The 12,657-nt window shown below is 38.2% G+C and overlaps 1 protein-coding gene across 1 annotated transcript in view; it reads left to right on the top strand.

The window, feature by feature from the left end:
* Positions 1-5,580, top strand: part of LOC108677304 — a 28,639-nt gene extending 23,059 nt beyond the window's left edge. The window contains exons 19-25 of the mRNA XM_047881946.1: positions 332-464; positions 808-1,139; positions 1,563-1,689; positions 2,072-2,205; positions 2,396-2,437; positions 2,716-3,747; positions 4,287-5,580. Coding sequence (XP_047737902.1) covers positions 332-464; positions 808-1,139; positions 1,563-1,689; positions 2,072-2,205; positions 2,396-2,437; positions 2,716-3,747; positions 4,287-5,438 — 2,952 coding nt within the window. The 3' untranslated portion in view covers positions 5,439-5,580. The remainder of the gene's footprint in view (positions 1-331; positions 465-807; positions 1,140-1,562; positions 1,690-2,071; positions 2,206-2,395; positions 2,438-2,715; positions 3,748-4,286) is intronic.
* The last annotated feature ends 7,077 nt before the right edge of the window (positions 5,581-12,657 follow it).

The raw sequence follows: 12,657 nt of genomic DNA, 5'->3' as shown, positions 1-12,657 counted from the left end.
CAGAACGGGACTCCAATAAATAAGGATGTATTTTGTATTCCGTCACGTCAAGTTTTGCCGACTAACGCAATTTAATGCCTCTTCTTCTCGAAGTTGTTAGAGTAGTTTTTACAGAACGTGGTTATTATAAAGAAGGATGTATTTTTAGCGATATCGTATAAACATAAGCTGCATGTTGTATAGAGTGCTTCTACTGCCCCATCTTAAAATTAATAATATCAGGAGAGACATTTCTCGAGGAGGCTTGTATCAATTGCATTTCATGCAATATTTCGTTTATTATAAGTTGTATTGGCCGACATTCTAGAAACAATGTTTGTGTTCATTGCAGGGCCAGAAGCTGATTGAAGACTCTCAAGAATATTCGGTGCAGCAACATAATCAACAGCAACAGCAGCAGAGAGGCTCTGGCAGTGACAGCGACAGCATGAGCACTCCGTCCCACAGCCCTGCACACAGGCCAGGTAATACGTAAACCCTGGCATTTCTGAAATCTGGTTCCGTATTCTAGTTTATATTCACTTTTTTGCAGCCTGAATGTTACCACCAGCTGAAACATACGTCCATCTAATGAGAATTTTCTATCTATATCATTTTTCAGTGTTATTTAGTTATGTTCGGCCGTAATATTGTAGTCCATCCTACAAGAACAATGGACCGATTGTAAAATTATCTAATCATTTAACTTTGTTATTGTAAAACGCTTTTTAGATATTTGAGAGATTTTCACCAATTGTTTTAGCATAATTTCTAATCATTTTATTGCCCAAATGGGAAGCGCTTTCTGTACATCATTATTTCCCGCAGGTGCGATATCTGTGAACCAGAACTTCAACTCAAGTCCCGCTGCCCAAACGGCCTCCCCGACTCCCTCGCCCGCCGAGTTGTCGTCGCGTAAAACCAGCGACGCTTCAAGACCTTCGTCAGGCGACATCAAGACGAGCTTCTCCTCCTTCGGGCTGCACTCACCCGACAACTTACCCATCACGGCACAGGCTCGCCAGGACGACCTGCGCTCCCTCATCAGAAAACTCGAAGATAATTCCGGACTTCCCTACACCTTCGCTGAAGGAACTCTGTATCTCGACCCTGATATTATCGACCTCACAATGATCCCTCCTCCAATCACTCCTGATGAGGTTTGTTGTTTCTGTGCATGTCGGTATCTATTGTATTTTGTTCTTGTGTCCCGACTTAGAACATTATTTTGTGCTTTAACTTAACTGACTGAAAGGAGTAAAACATGTCTTTATATAGGAATCTATATGGCTAACATCACTTTTTTTCTGTTTCCGTGTTGTATAGCCTTACCATCATTCCTCTAAATATATGATGCTAGAGGAACCCAACGAAAACATTTAATTCCTTTGGCAGGATTGATATATTTTTATCATGAATACTCGTATTACTGAGATTTTTTACACAACGCCCCCTTTCGTTCTCTGACAAAAAGTAGGCCACATACGAGCATTTTGCGTAATGTTCGTCTGAACCGAAGTTAGATTAGCTCGGTGAGAGATGGGAGCTTTACTCAATAATTTTGTAACATTCCTGTTGTACAGGACGGTGCCCCAAAGCTGCTCCCCGTGTCTCAGATCAGCACGCCTCCCACACCCTTCGCTGACCGGCAAACTCTCGAGAAAGAACTGCTCGCTTTGGAGAAAAGTTCATCCTCAGCTCTCCCCTCAGGTGATCATCTCTGATGACGTTTGTTCGTGTGTTTTAAGAAGCACCATTTTTATTTTATCGACCATAAGAATATCCGTCTCATTCATAGCGTAAAATCTTGTAGCTAACCACAAGTTGGATGAGTTTAATGAGAAGGCTGTGAATCACATAGGCATGGGGCATAAACGTTTCAAATCATGACAAGCCTTGCAAAAGACGCGTTTTCAACTTTAGCCTCGTATTTTTTCACCGTTCAATATATCCCGAACTAATCAACTCAGTATCATCTTTTCTCCTCAATAATTCAAAAATTTATCAGTTGATTCCTCAATTTTTATTGATTCCTCATGCACAGCTCCATCTTAGTGCGTGGATAGTGTCCCATGAATTCTTCATAACAAAATTTATCAGTTGCAGAAAACGCGAGCGGCTCAGCTGGCAGCTGCAGCGCACGAGGCGGTGGGGTCGGGTTACGACTTGTCTGCCTTTATAATCCCGCCGCCGCCAGCGTCCAACGGAAACAATCGTTCATCAGACATAATCAAACGCCTATACGAGGCAAAAGCAGGCATTATTAGAGTGAGTGAATTTTTAGTTTTATTTATTAAGTGGTCTTGGTAGTTTAGATATCTTCTTCGTGGTTTAGTACCCATTTGCAGAAATTTTTTGGTTAGATGAACTTGTTTTTACGTTAGTTGCATCCATTCAAAACAATCGGTCATCAGACATAATCAAACGCCTATACGAGGCAAAAGCAGGCATTATTAGAGTGAGTGAATATGCGATTTTATTTATTAAGTAGTCTTGGTAGTTTTACTAGTTTATTTCTCTTCTTCGTGGTTTAGTACCCATTTGCAAAAATTGTTTGTTTAGATGAACTCGTTTTTACGTTAGTTGCATCCATTTAGTTAGCATTGTGAGCTGCTTGTATCCTTGATTCGCTTTCCATACTATCAATACATTTTTTAATAATGACGAATGCATGAATTTGAATAGTAATTTAATTTGATTTTAAAAGCCGAATTTAAAAGGAATTATGAAATTTAGGTCGTTGGTGACGATGGACTCTTGGGTGGATCCAGAGAAACAGAAAAAGACTTGGACGTCACCGAAGTCCTTCCAAACACCAAAATGTGTTCTACTCTACCCAGCGGAAAAGTAGCGTCTCTTCAAAAGCATTTTGAAGCTCAGAAGCAATGGTCTACTCTAAGTAGAGGTCAAATTAATGTTAATGTTGGATCTGTAAACTCTGATAATTCCTTATCTGTGACAACGCCTAATGTTTCTCTCAATAACGGCTATAGAATAGCTGGCAACCCTCGAAAAATGAGCGAAAAACAACTTTCTCCCGCCGACTCTTCAGGCTACGACAGCCTGCGTTCCGAGAATTCGAACCCACCAAGTGAACTTGACGTGCGACTTGCACAAGCACTCGAAGAAAACGACCAAATGTTCAAAACTTTTAATTCAAGCAAAAGATCTCAAAACGAACAAAATCACTCACCAAATGAAAAAGCTTCGGAATCCATTTCGCCTTCCGTCTCGTCGAGAATACGAAATTTCAATTCTAATATCACTGGCAGCAGCTGTCAAAGATTGGCCAGTTTACCAAGACAACAATCTTTCCCGAACACTGGTAGAAGCGACGTCGAGTCTACGCCTCCTTCTCCGCCTCCACGCTTGCCGGTGACAGGTTTAAAGTCGCCTATTTCACCTCCTCCCTCAGCATCTGCCAGCTACAGAACAAATAGAGACCAGTCTTTTTCATCATCATACAATAGCTTATCAAAATCAGCTTCGCATGGTGATATAGCAAGAAGTTCCCCATCAGTTAATGGTAGATCAGATGGCTCGGTTTCGTCGGAAGATCTGAGACAAGCAAGAGCACTGAACGGATCACCGTCTAAACAAAGCGTTAGGTCCAGCAACGATTCCCTTACCTCTTCCTCTAGTTTAGTGACAGTCAAGAGCGCCTCGCTAAAGAGCTTGGAAGATGAGCCTCCTCCTGAGCTGCCTCCTAGAAACACTGCGAGCAGACCTTCTGCTATGAAGCCTCCTCTGCCTCGTAGCGTCTCTCAGGTAATTCAGTCCTCAAAATTTTGTTTCCACATTTTGATATTGACTGCTTTTATTCCTAAAGATTGTTCGTTGTAGAATTTAATCTGATTTTTTCTCATACTTCTGATGGAAAATACTCAACAATAAATTTTTTGAGAAATTATTGTAATAAATCAGAATTTTCGTAGATGCTCTTTACTATTGATTCTTTTATTCGGTTAAGGTCAAACCAATCATTCGTTGTAGCGCATAACGTTCTCTGCCTGAACTGGCTTCACAGAGTTCTGTTGTAGTTGCTTTTGAGTTGCTGTTTGTTAACGGCAGATTTTTGGCATTGCTATATCGAACGTTTTACAAGGGCTCGTGGCAGTGTGTAAACGCCATGTGCCTTTGTCTTTTATTTTTTGCCTAATTATTGCTAATTATGGTATTTTCTGTACCTACTTCTACGTTTCATGTTCTATGGTAGCGTAAACATTATTCTAATTTTCAACCGCGTTCTATCGTCTGAACGCAAACATTAACTCTTTTTAATTTTACTTCTATTCTGTCGTTCTCAGGACAATCCACGCCCACAACCACTGAATAGTAAAAGCGGTCGTTCACCCTCTCCCCGTCGTCGTATGTTGCACGTATCTGGTAGCAGTCGTACAAAGAGCGATGCTGACGGGGCTGGTAAGGAAGAGCTAACCCCACCAGCGCTTCCGTCTAGATCTACGAGACCCGCACCTCCCCGCCCCGATCAGTTGACCTGCGCCAGTAACGGGACTTCCACCCGATCACTACCCCCATCTCAGAGTCCTGGATACAAACCTCCCGTTCCTCCACCATCTCTAACGTCGCCAGTTTCTACAACCACTGTCGCTAGTCCCACTTCGACTTCTGCAGATAGAAATTCTCCAACCAAATTGAATCCTTTCTTAAATCGACCTTTACCTCCTATCTCTTCGCCGAACAGGATAGAAAATGGATCTTCTAATCGCGTGTTGTCTGTGAACGGAAGCAAGCCAGACTCCCCCGTGCTTAGAAATGGTGTCAACGATACGAATGGGCCTTTGCAGACATCGAGTCCCAAGCTCTCGCCGAAATCCAAGCTTTCTAACGGAAAATTAGTGTCAAATTCGAATGATTTAGATGATTCTTTAGACTCGGGAAGCTTTGATCAAGATTCTTTGGACGAGTCTGAGGATATTGAGGCCATGGCTCCTGCATCACGAGAAGCTTTTAAACAAGTGACTTCTGTAGTATTATCTTCTATTAAAAGCCTAACCAAACTAGCGGCTATTTGTGCAGAAGCCCAGAAAACCGGTAATGCTCAAAAGAACGAATCCAAATTTCAGGCGGCGAAAGATGTTCTAACGAGCGAATCACGACAATTTGTAACTGCATCGAAATTGTTTGTGAAATCTGCCACGGAATCTGAAGAGACTCTGCTACAGTGTCTGTCCAACTGCGTAACGTTGCTACAGCGCATGGTGGAAGTTACTCAGCAAGTTGTCCAGCACACAGCTACTCCCTTGCAGACACAGAACGTCGTGGTGAAAGTGCGAGATGTTTCAAGCACTTATCATACGACGGTGCGGGCAGCGCTTGCTGCTTCGGGACGAGGACTCGATCATCCTTCTATGAATTCCTTGATGACACACGCCACCAATCTGGCTGGGGTATTGACGGCCTTGATGCGAACACTCAGAGTCTTTAGTCCTTCTTAAACTCCCTTTATGTGTCAATTGCGGTTATCTTTGTGTGTATACCCGATAAACACAGCCTGTGAACAGCTGTGACCACATATTACGAAAAATGTAGTACTTACTAAGAATTTAAAAGCAAAGAAAAGTCCACAAAAATTCATATCTTTATAGAAAACGTTTCGGAGACCAGCTCCATCCATAGTACTTAATCTAGAAAAAATAGAAATGGAAACAGGAAAAATGGTTGTAAAATTGAGTTGTCGACGTGACGGGTAGTCACCATTGACGTTGAGGCTTGTTGAGCACATCAATTTAAGGTAGTAATATATTGGCCCAATTAATAATCCTGTAGATTGTCAGGCATGGCTATCAGTGACGTGTGTGAGTGTGTGTTTATACGGTACTAATATAACTCCTGACATATGATATCAGTTATTCCTAATATATGTGAAAATCATGTGAAATATCATGATTAAAATTGTCTTGTGCAGGCATGTACTTATGTTGGTTAATTTTCCTCTCATCATAATCATGTGTCGACGGGTGTTTTCCTTGAATGCGAGAAAAATCTACCAATGAAAAAATTGTGTAATGTAGGAGTAAAAAACTTTATTTTTTTCATCGAATATATGTGAAAATCATGTGAAATATCATGATTAAAATTGTTTTGTGCAGGCATGTACTTATGTTGGTTAATTTTCCTCTCATCATAATCATGTAGCGAGAAAAATCTACCAATGAAAAAATTGTGTAATGTAGGAGTAAAAACTTATTTTTTTCATCGAATTGCTGACGATTATATCAGGATGCAAATACCATCTCAAATTTCATCGACTATTTTTGAAGCGTGTTCGGGGTCCGCTCGAAATGGGTGATTAGCTGCATTATGACCGTTCAGGAGCTGGACACAATAATGAACTATTGCTGAAATTTTCATTTATTATTTCCATTCCGTTGCTATTGGTTCTGCTACCTGGAAAGTCCTTACTTAATCATACAACTCAACTCAACTGAATTCAACGTACACCTCAATTCAACTGAATATCAATTCAACTGTGTCTCAATAAATTCATCTGAATCTCAATCAATTCAACTGTATCTCAATCAATTCATCTGAATCTCAATTCAACTGAGGATTAATGGAAGTTATCTCTTCCCTGGAAATACAGTCGAAAGAAATCGCTTTTTATTGCAGCATATTGCAGGATATCAATTCGTCCCCAAGGCAATCGTATGTATTAAAAAGTCAGTTTAACTTAACTCGTGATGTTTTTTTTATATGGAGCATATGACATTTCGTTCGGTCACTTAATTTTGTGTATCTTTATGATTTTTTTACAATACAAAGCCGAATATTTTCAGGTGCATTATTCATGAACCAAATAATAGCTGCATATTTTAATCATTTTAATGATACACGGTATTCCAAGACTCGCTTTGTAATGTTTACAATGATTATCGCTCAATTATGTTTTGTTCGTTGTTAGTTAAAGTGTTTAATCGCATTTGTGAAGTCAGTTCTAGAGTTAACTGCCTGCTGTGCGTTGAGATTAATGTAATATTGCTCTGCAATTGAGTGCAATTATTTTGAAACCAAACCATTTCCATGTGTAATTTATACTTTTTTGGTGTCGTATTCTTAGGAGATTTTATTATTTTAGTCCTCCTTGAAGTGACGTTAACTCTATCGTTGTTACACTTTTGAGATCAATTTGAACTACTATACATGAGCCCTTATATTTTAGTTATACCAAACATAGATTTGAGATAAAGAAATTAAGTACAGCTCATAATCTTTCAGATGTGTTTGCTTGTCCTTACGGTGAATTGATGGAACGTATTTGCGATTGTTTGAGGTGTTTTTCCACGGCGACAACAGTAGCGACCAGTATAACTTTCGAAAAGTAGCCACCACTAATTGCTAATTAGTCATAGTTAGCATTCAAACTTGGTAAGGGCCACCACTATTTTCCCCATGTACATTTGTACAAGCACCTTTATTAAAGGATCAAAATAATCTCCGTCCTCGAATGCGTTAACATAAAACTACTGCTGGATATTTATTGTAGGCCTCCAGGTGAACAGCTGCTTCAGAAGCGGCTTGAAGATTTTTTCTCAAAATTTTCAAGATTAAATTTTGATAACTCTTTGCCATTTTCCTTATGTTTCAATTGATTTTTTATCGGAATTTTCGAAATGTGAAATTCGAGCCTCAAAGTTCGAAAGTTTTCAACACCCTTTTGAAATTGTTACTCAGATTTTTTAGAAATTTCTACAATTTACTCAGACTTTGGAAACTTAGTGGTACTAGAGATCGCGAAATTTCTGCAAGAAGTTCTCATTGAACTGTGGGCCGAAAATTAGCTCAGGCTTACACCAAAATTGGGAGCTCTTGGGTTTATTCCAGTGTGAAAATTTTGCTTGCCCAGTGTGGAAGCAACCATCAGGCAGTTCTCTAATTAATTGTCAATTCTGAATTACCAAGTCATAACAAGAAATTTCCCGGGGGTTTGATAGATGCTTCATTGAGTTAATTTCATTTCATTTATTTGTTATGAATTATATTTTGCAACAATCCGCCTGATCGTTTCTAGATAGTTTGTTTATGCAATATCATACTATCTCCCTGAAATTTTCTCAAAATGTACATTATATAACGATAATTCAACTATATGGTGCACAAGTCAAAAAGCATGTCAGCCGAGACGCACTCGCTACGGATAGCTTAAGTTGTGAACAAACGTACTGAAATATCGCTTTCAGACACAACTGAAACTCTTAGTCTTAGGCCATGGTTTTTCGAGAAAAGATTTGAAAAAAGTTCTCGTTTTTGTTCAACTTTGTTTTATTACACCGAAGCAAACAAATCAAAAACCGGTTCAACTGGGAATAGAGGGAAATGTACTCCAATGGATCAGGAATTTCCTAGTAGGCAGAAGACAACGTGTCAGCATTAACGGAACCGTATCAGACTGGGTAAAAATCACAACAAGAAATTTCCCGGGGGTTTGATAGATGCTTCATTGAATAAATTATATTGCATTTATTTGATATGAATGATGTTTCCGAACAATCCGCCATGTCATTTCTAGATAAATTGTTTATGCAATACCTTCGTATCTCCCTGATTCTTTTTCAAAAATGTACATTACATTACGATAATTCAACTATGAGGTACACGCGTCAAAAATCATGTCAGATAAAGCGCACGCGCTACGAATAGCTTAATTAACCTTTAAACAAATGTACTGAAATTTCACTTTCAATGATCACTCTTAAGGCCATGGTTTTTCTAGAAACGATACGAAAAAGTTCTCGTTGTTATTCAACTTTGCTTTACTACACCGAAGTTTTCAGCGTTTTACATTATCTCATCGAAACAGAAACAAGAGATAGACGCAAAACTTATAGCTGAAACACCTAATTCTAGCGTCACTAAACATTGAACGATGTCACAGCCGTGTTCCTGTGGACGCTGCGTATGTGTGTTGCAGAAGCTGTCAGCGTTGCTGGTCACAGACCAGAACTCGTCTTTAAAGAAAACGAGTGACTGCTCAAAAAACCCGAGGACTTGTCGAGGTAAATATCATTGTTCCGATATGAAGATGGAGGTTCAACTTTAGTTTTGACTTTGATGTGGAGTGTGTGGGCACTAGGGTCGTCCAATTTGATGATTGAGTAGCTGCCAGTGAATTAATTTTGGTACGTCCATTTTTTTAAGGGCTTGACTTTTTTATTTTGGTTTGACCGTGAGCACGAACTCATCTGCCAGCGAATTCTTTAGAAGATCTTGAGTCATTCAATTTTTAACGTGCAAAATTCTCTGAAATTTCAGAGATCTTGAATTTTCTGAATTTGTGATCCTAATTTCAGTTGGTTCATTAATTGTGCACCAGTCAAGAGGTCATTCCTTGATTTTTTCTTTTACTGGGGGCAAATTCACAAAAGGAAAAATGTAGTAACGTTACATTTGAATAACTATGCAACCTTTTGCAAAATAAGGTAAGTAGAACCAAGGCTTAAGTTGCATGCGTTGCTCTAGTCTACCTGTCCAGGGCCTATACTTTCCAAAAAAGTTAAGAGATCGTAAGTTCATCAGCCAATCATTGACCGCCTTTCACGCCAAATCCACCAATCATAGACAAGAAAATAGAGCGTAGGTACTTACGTTCACTTAGCGAGTTTTGAAAGTATAGCCCAGCGCAACAAGTGTCCGCAGTCGCTGAACTGCTTCAGAGCAAGCACGTCGTGGCCACACCGCGGTGCTGGCTTCCAGTGTCGCTCTGAAAGTTTATTCAAAATAATAAACGGGATAATTGTTTCGTGTGTTGCAGTTAGAGAGTAAGTAAATGAAATTAATTTTTTTGCGAAACCGATGGTAAATTTTGCAATAAGCGATAGCGACAATGCATTTCATTGTCAAAGTACTAATTAAAACTCTCCTTTGAACTGTGATGTCCATTTGAAGCTTCTGGAACCTCAGGGTTTCTGTCTACACTTCCTTCAAATTGAAAGAAAACGTACGGAGGATCAAATGTGCTGAGGTTTTGGTGAGTGAGGCAGGCAGGTTAATTTATTTAATCATATTACTCACTTTTCTGTTTATTTTTTGTCTTTTGCATAACATCTAATATTTCTATCTTTCTTGACTGCATTTAAGTCTAAGGAATCGGACATTTTATCGTAGTTTCGTCTATATTAACAATCCACCTTCAGTAGGATATTATTGAGTAGCTGACATAGGCAGAATAAATTTCACTTTGGGAAATTTATTATATTATTTATTATTATTTATTATATTATTATTAAATATTAATATATTATTTATTATTAATTTATTATTGTTGTCACTGTCCGAGTGCGACGGCCAATATTCCTGCAGCCTCGAGGGCACTCACTGATTATTGCTTACTTAATAAAATCACCCATTATTAATTGGGGCATGAGAAAATTCTTGGTATGTTCAATAGATGCAATTTTGTTAGGTATAATAATCCTTTGTATGCGTAATAGGTGCAATCTTATTTGTTCGAAACAAATCGAGAATATTATTAATCGAGACAGACCGTGAATAATACACAATTTTAATTTTTTGACTAAAGGAATCGACATTTGTATTGAGATAGCAGACAATGATGTGTTGATTATTCTCCCAGAAAAGCGACCATGCTTGCTCTCAATATTATTTCTAGATTATTAAAGTGGGCTTTCAGACGTAAATACATACAGTATGCGGCCAATGTAACAGTAAATTGTGGGTGATTTTCCAAAATAATTTTAGACATAAAAAACGCGAAGGAACATATAAGAGTTGGCTTTAGCTATTCACTACTGCAATTTTTGCATGGTAGTCTCGTCTTGGGCATACAACATTTATTTTATAGTAAAAAATCTCCAAAAATTCCCAAAGTCGACTAAAAGGATATTATAACATGATGAAAACATTCATAACATGAGCACCCGAGTTGCGGAATTAATAAATGTGAAACACGAGGATGCACAGGCAGTTAAATGAACATTATATTTATTTATAATTTTACTTAATTATAAAAGCAGTTGTTATATGAATTCCACATCAAGACTAAAGACAAGCCAAACCTGTGTTATGAAAACAACCTCATTGGGAATAAAATTCATGTCTCTGCTAAATTCATGAATAAAATTCATGTCTCTAAAAAATAATACATTGTCAGAAAGTGGAATAATTAAATCACCTCAGGAGTAGCCATGACGACTGCATTGCGGAGATTGCTCTCCCAATCCGAAGACGTACAAAAGATTGACGTCGCGAGCTTCTCAAATGACCTGCCTGTGTATTGATCTCCGTGCAGCGCTTCAATTCTCATGCCTCGTCCGGTCCTCTCGATTTGCAAAAGACAAAAAACAAATTTGGAAGAAAGGGAATAGGATCTAAGATTTCATTGCCAGGTTGCGCATTTTTGCCGTGTATTTCGGAATGTCTGGGATATATATATTTTTTTGCTTTGCTATGTTATGGACCTGAATAATACACAATTGACATCGAACATCCAATGTTGCTAAAAATTTGATTAATTCAATAACATGAGATTAGAGTTTCCCCGTCATTCGTATGATGAAATAGACGGAACGATGAGACGGATCTATTTACAAAATTAAACACATAAGTAACAACTGGCGTTCAGTTTTCTCTATTCTGTTATGAATTTAATGAGAATATAGCTATAACTTATGGATTATAAAACGAGATTAAAAATGAAATCCATTCTCGAACTATTACGAATCATGTAATCTTTAAGCTTTCAGTAGAAACCTCCGCTAAACTTCCCTGCTGCAGCCTCGCACCAAATGGCAAAATAGGCCAGAGATTGTCTTGAATAAGCACTTTTCTGGTCAGTGATACTTCTTTTAAATTTATTCATAATTCAGTTAGTTATTCAGGGGTGGCATACTAATGAAAATCATTTACAAATACGGCGTTTAGGCTCCTAGGTTTTTAACTCAAGCTCTAGTTTTAGGTTTTAGGCTTTCTTCTTAATGTTAACAAAAAATCATTAAATGTATATTATAATAAATAAATACTGAATTACTAGTGTTATTGAATGAGCCAAAATTAATCAACTTTAAAAATATATATGCAGTGAATTTATTTCATAACGACTTCTCAGACCAACAATTAGACTGGCCACAGTCACGGCTTTATACAACGCAATGTTCAGCCTCACAATGTAATAATTTCGACGTAAACAATGCGCGAATTTAACGATAACTTGCTAAAACTGACATTTTAAAATAACTGATATGTTTTTCAACGAGTTCGATCATTTCTGGTATCCATCTTTAACTATTGGGCAGTATTATAGTTGCAAATTGTCTACGAACCATACCCACCTTTTAATCTATGAAGTCACCAATGGAGATTTATTGTTTATTGACAACAGTGTTCATATTTACATAATTCGACCACCAAATTTTTCTTAGCATCCATGTGAAGTCATGATATTTATTTTCGAGTGAATAAAGGTACGTATTTGCCCCTTTCATCTATACTAGCAAAACAGTGATTAGCCTTCAGCTAGTGATGTTACATTACCTCTATGTACTAACAGGTTTCTAAGTCCAGATTTACTCTCTTACTGCAAAGTATCCAGACGATTTTTTGAACTATACGTACTAGACAATCCCTTTGAGACTTGGAGACAAGCAGCGCGATAAAACGCTAAAGAAGCGGCCGCTGAGAGCTCTGCAAATTGTGATGGTG

This window comes from Hyalella azteca, unplaced genomic scaffold, assembly GCF_000764305.2.
Source record: "Hyalella azteca isolate HAZT.00-mixed unplaced genomic scaffold, Hazt_2.0.2 contig9208, whole genome shotgun sequence".
Classification (NCBI taxonomy): domain Eukaryota; kingdom Metazoa; phylum Arthropoda; class Malacostraca; order Amphipoda; family Hyalellidae; genus Hyalella; species Hyalella azteca.
This window is presented reverse-complemented; position numbering and strand designations above follow the sequence as displayed.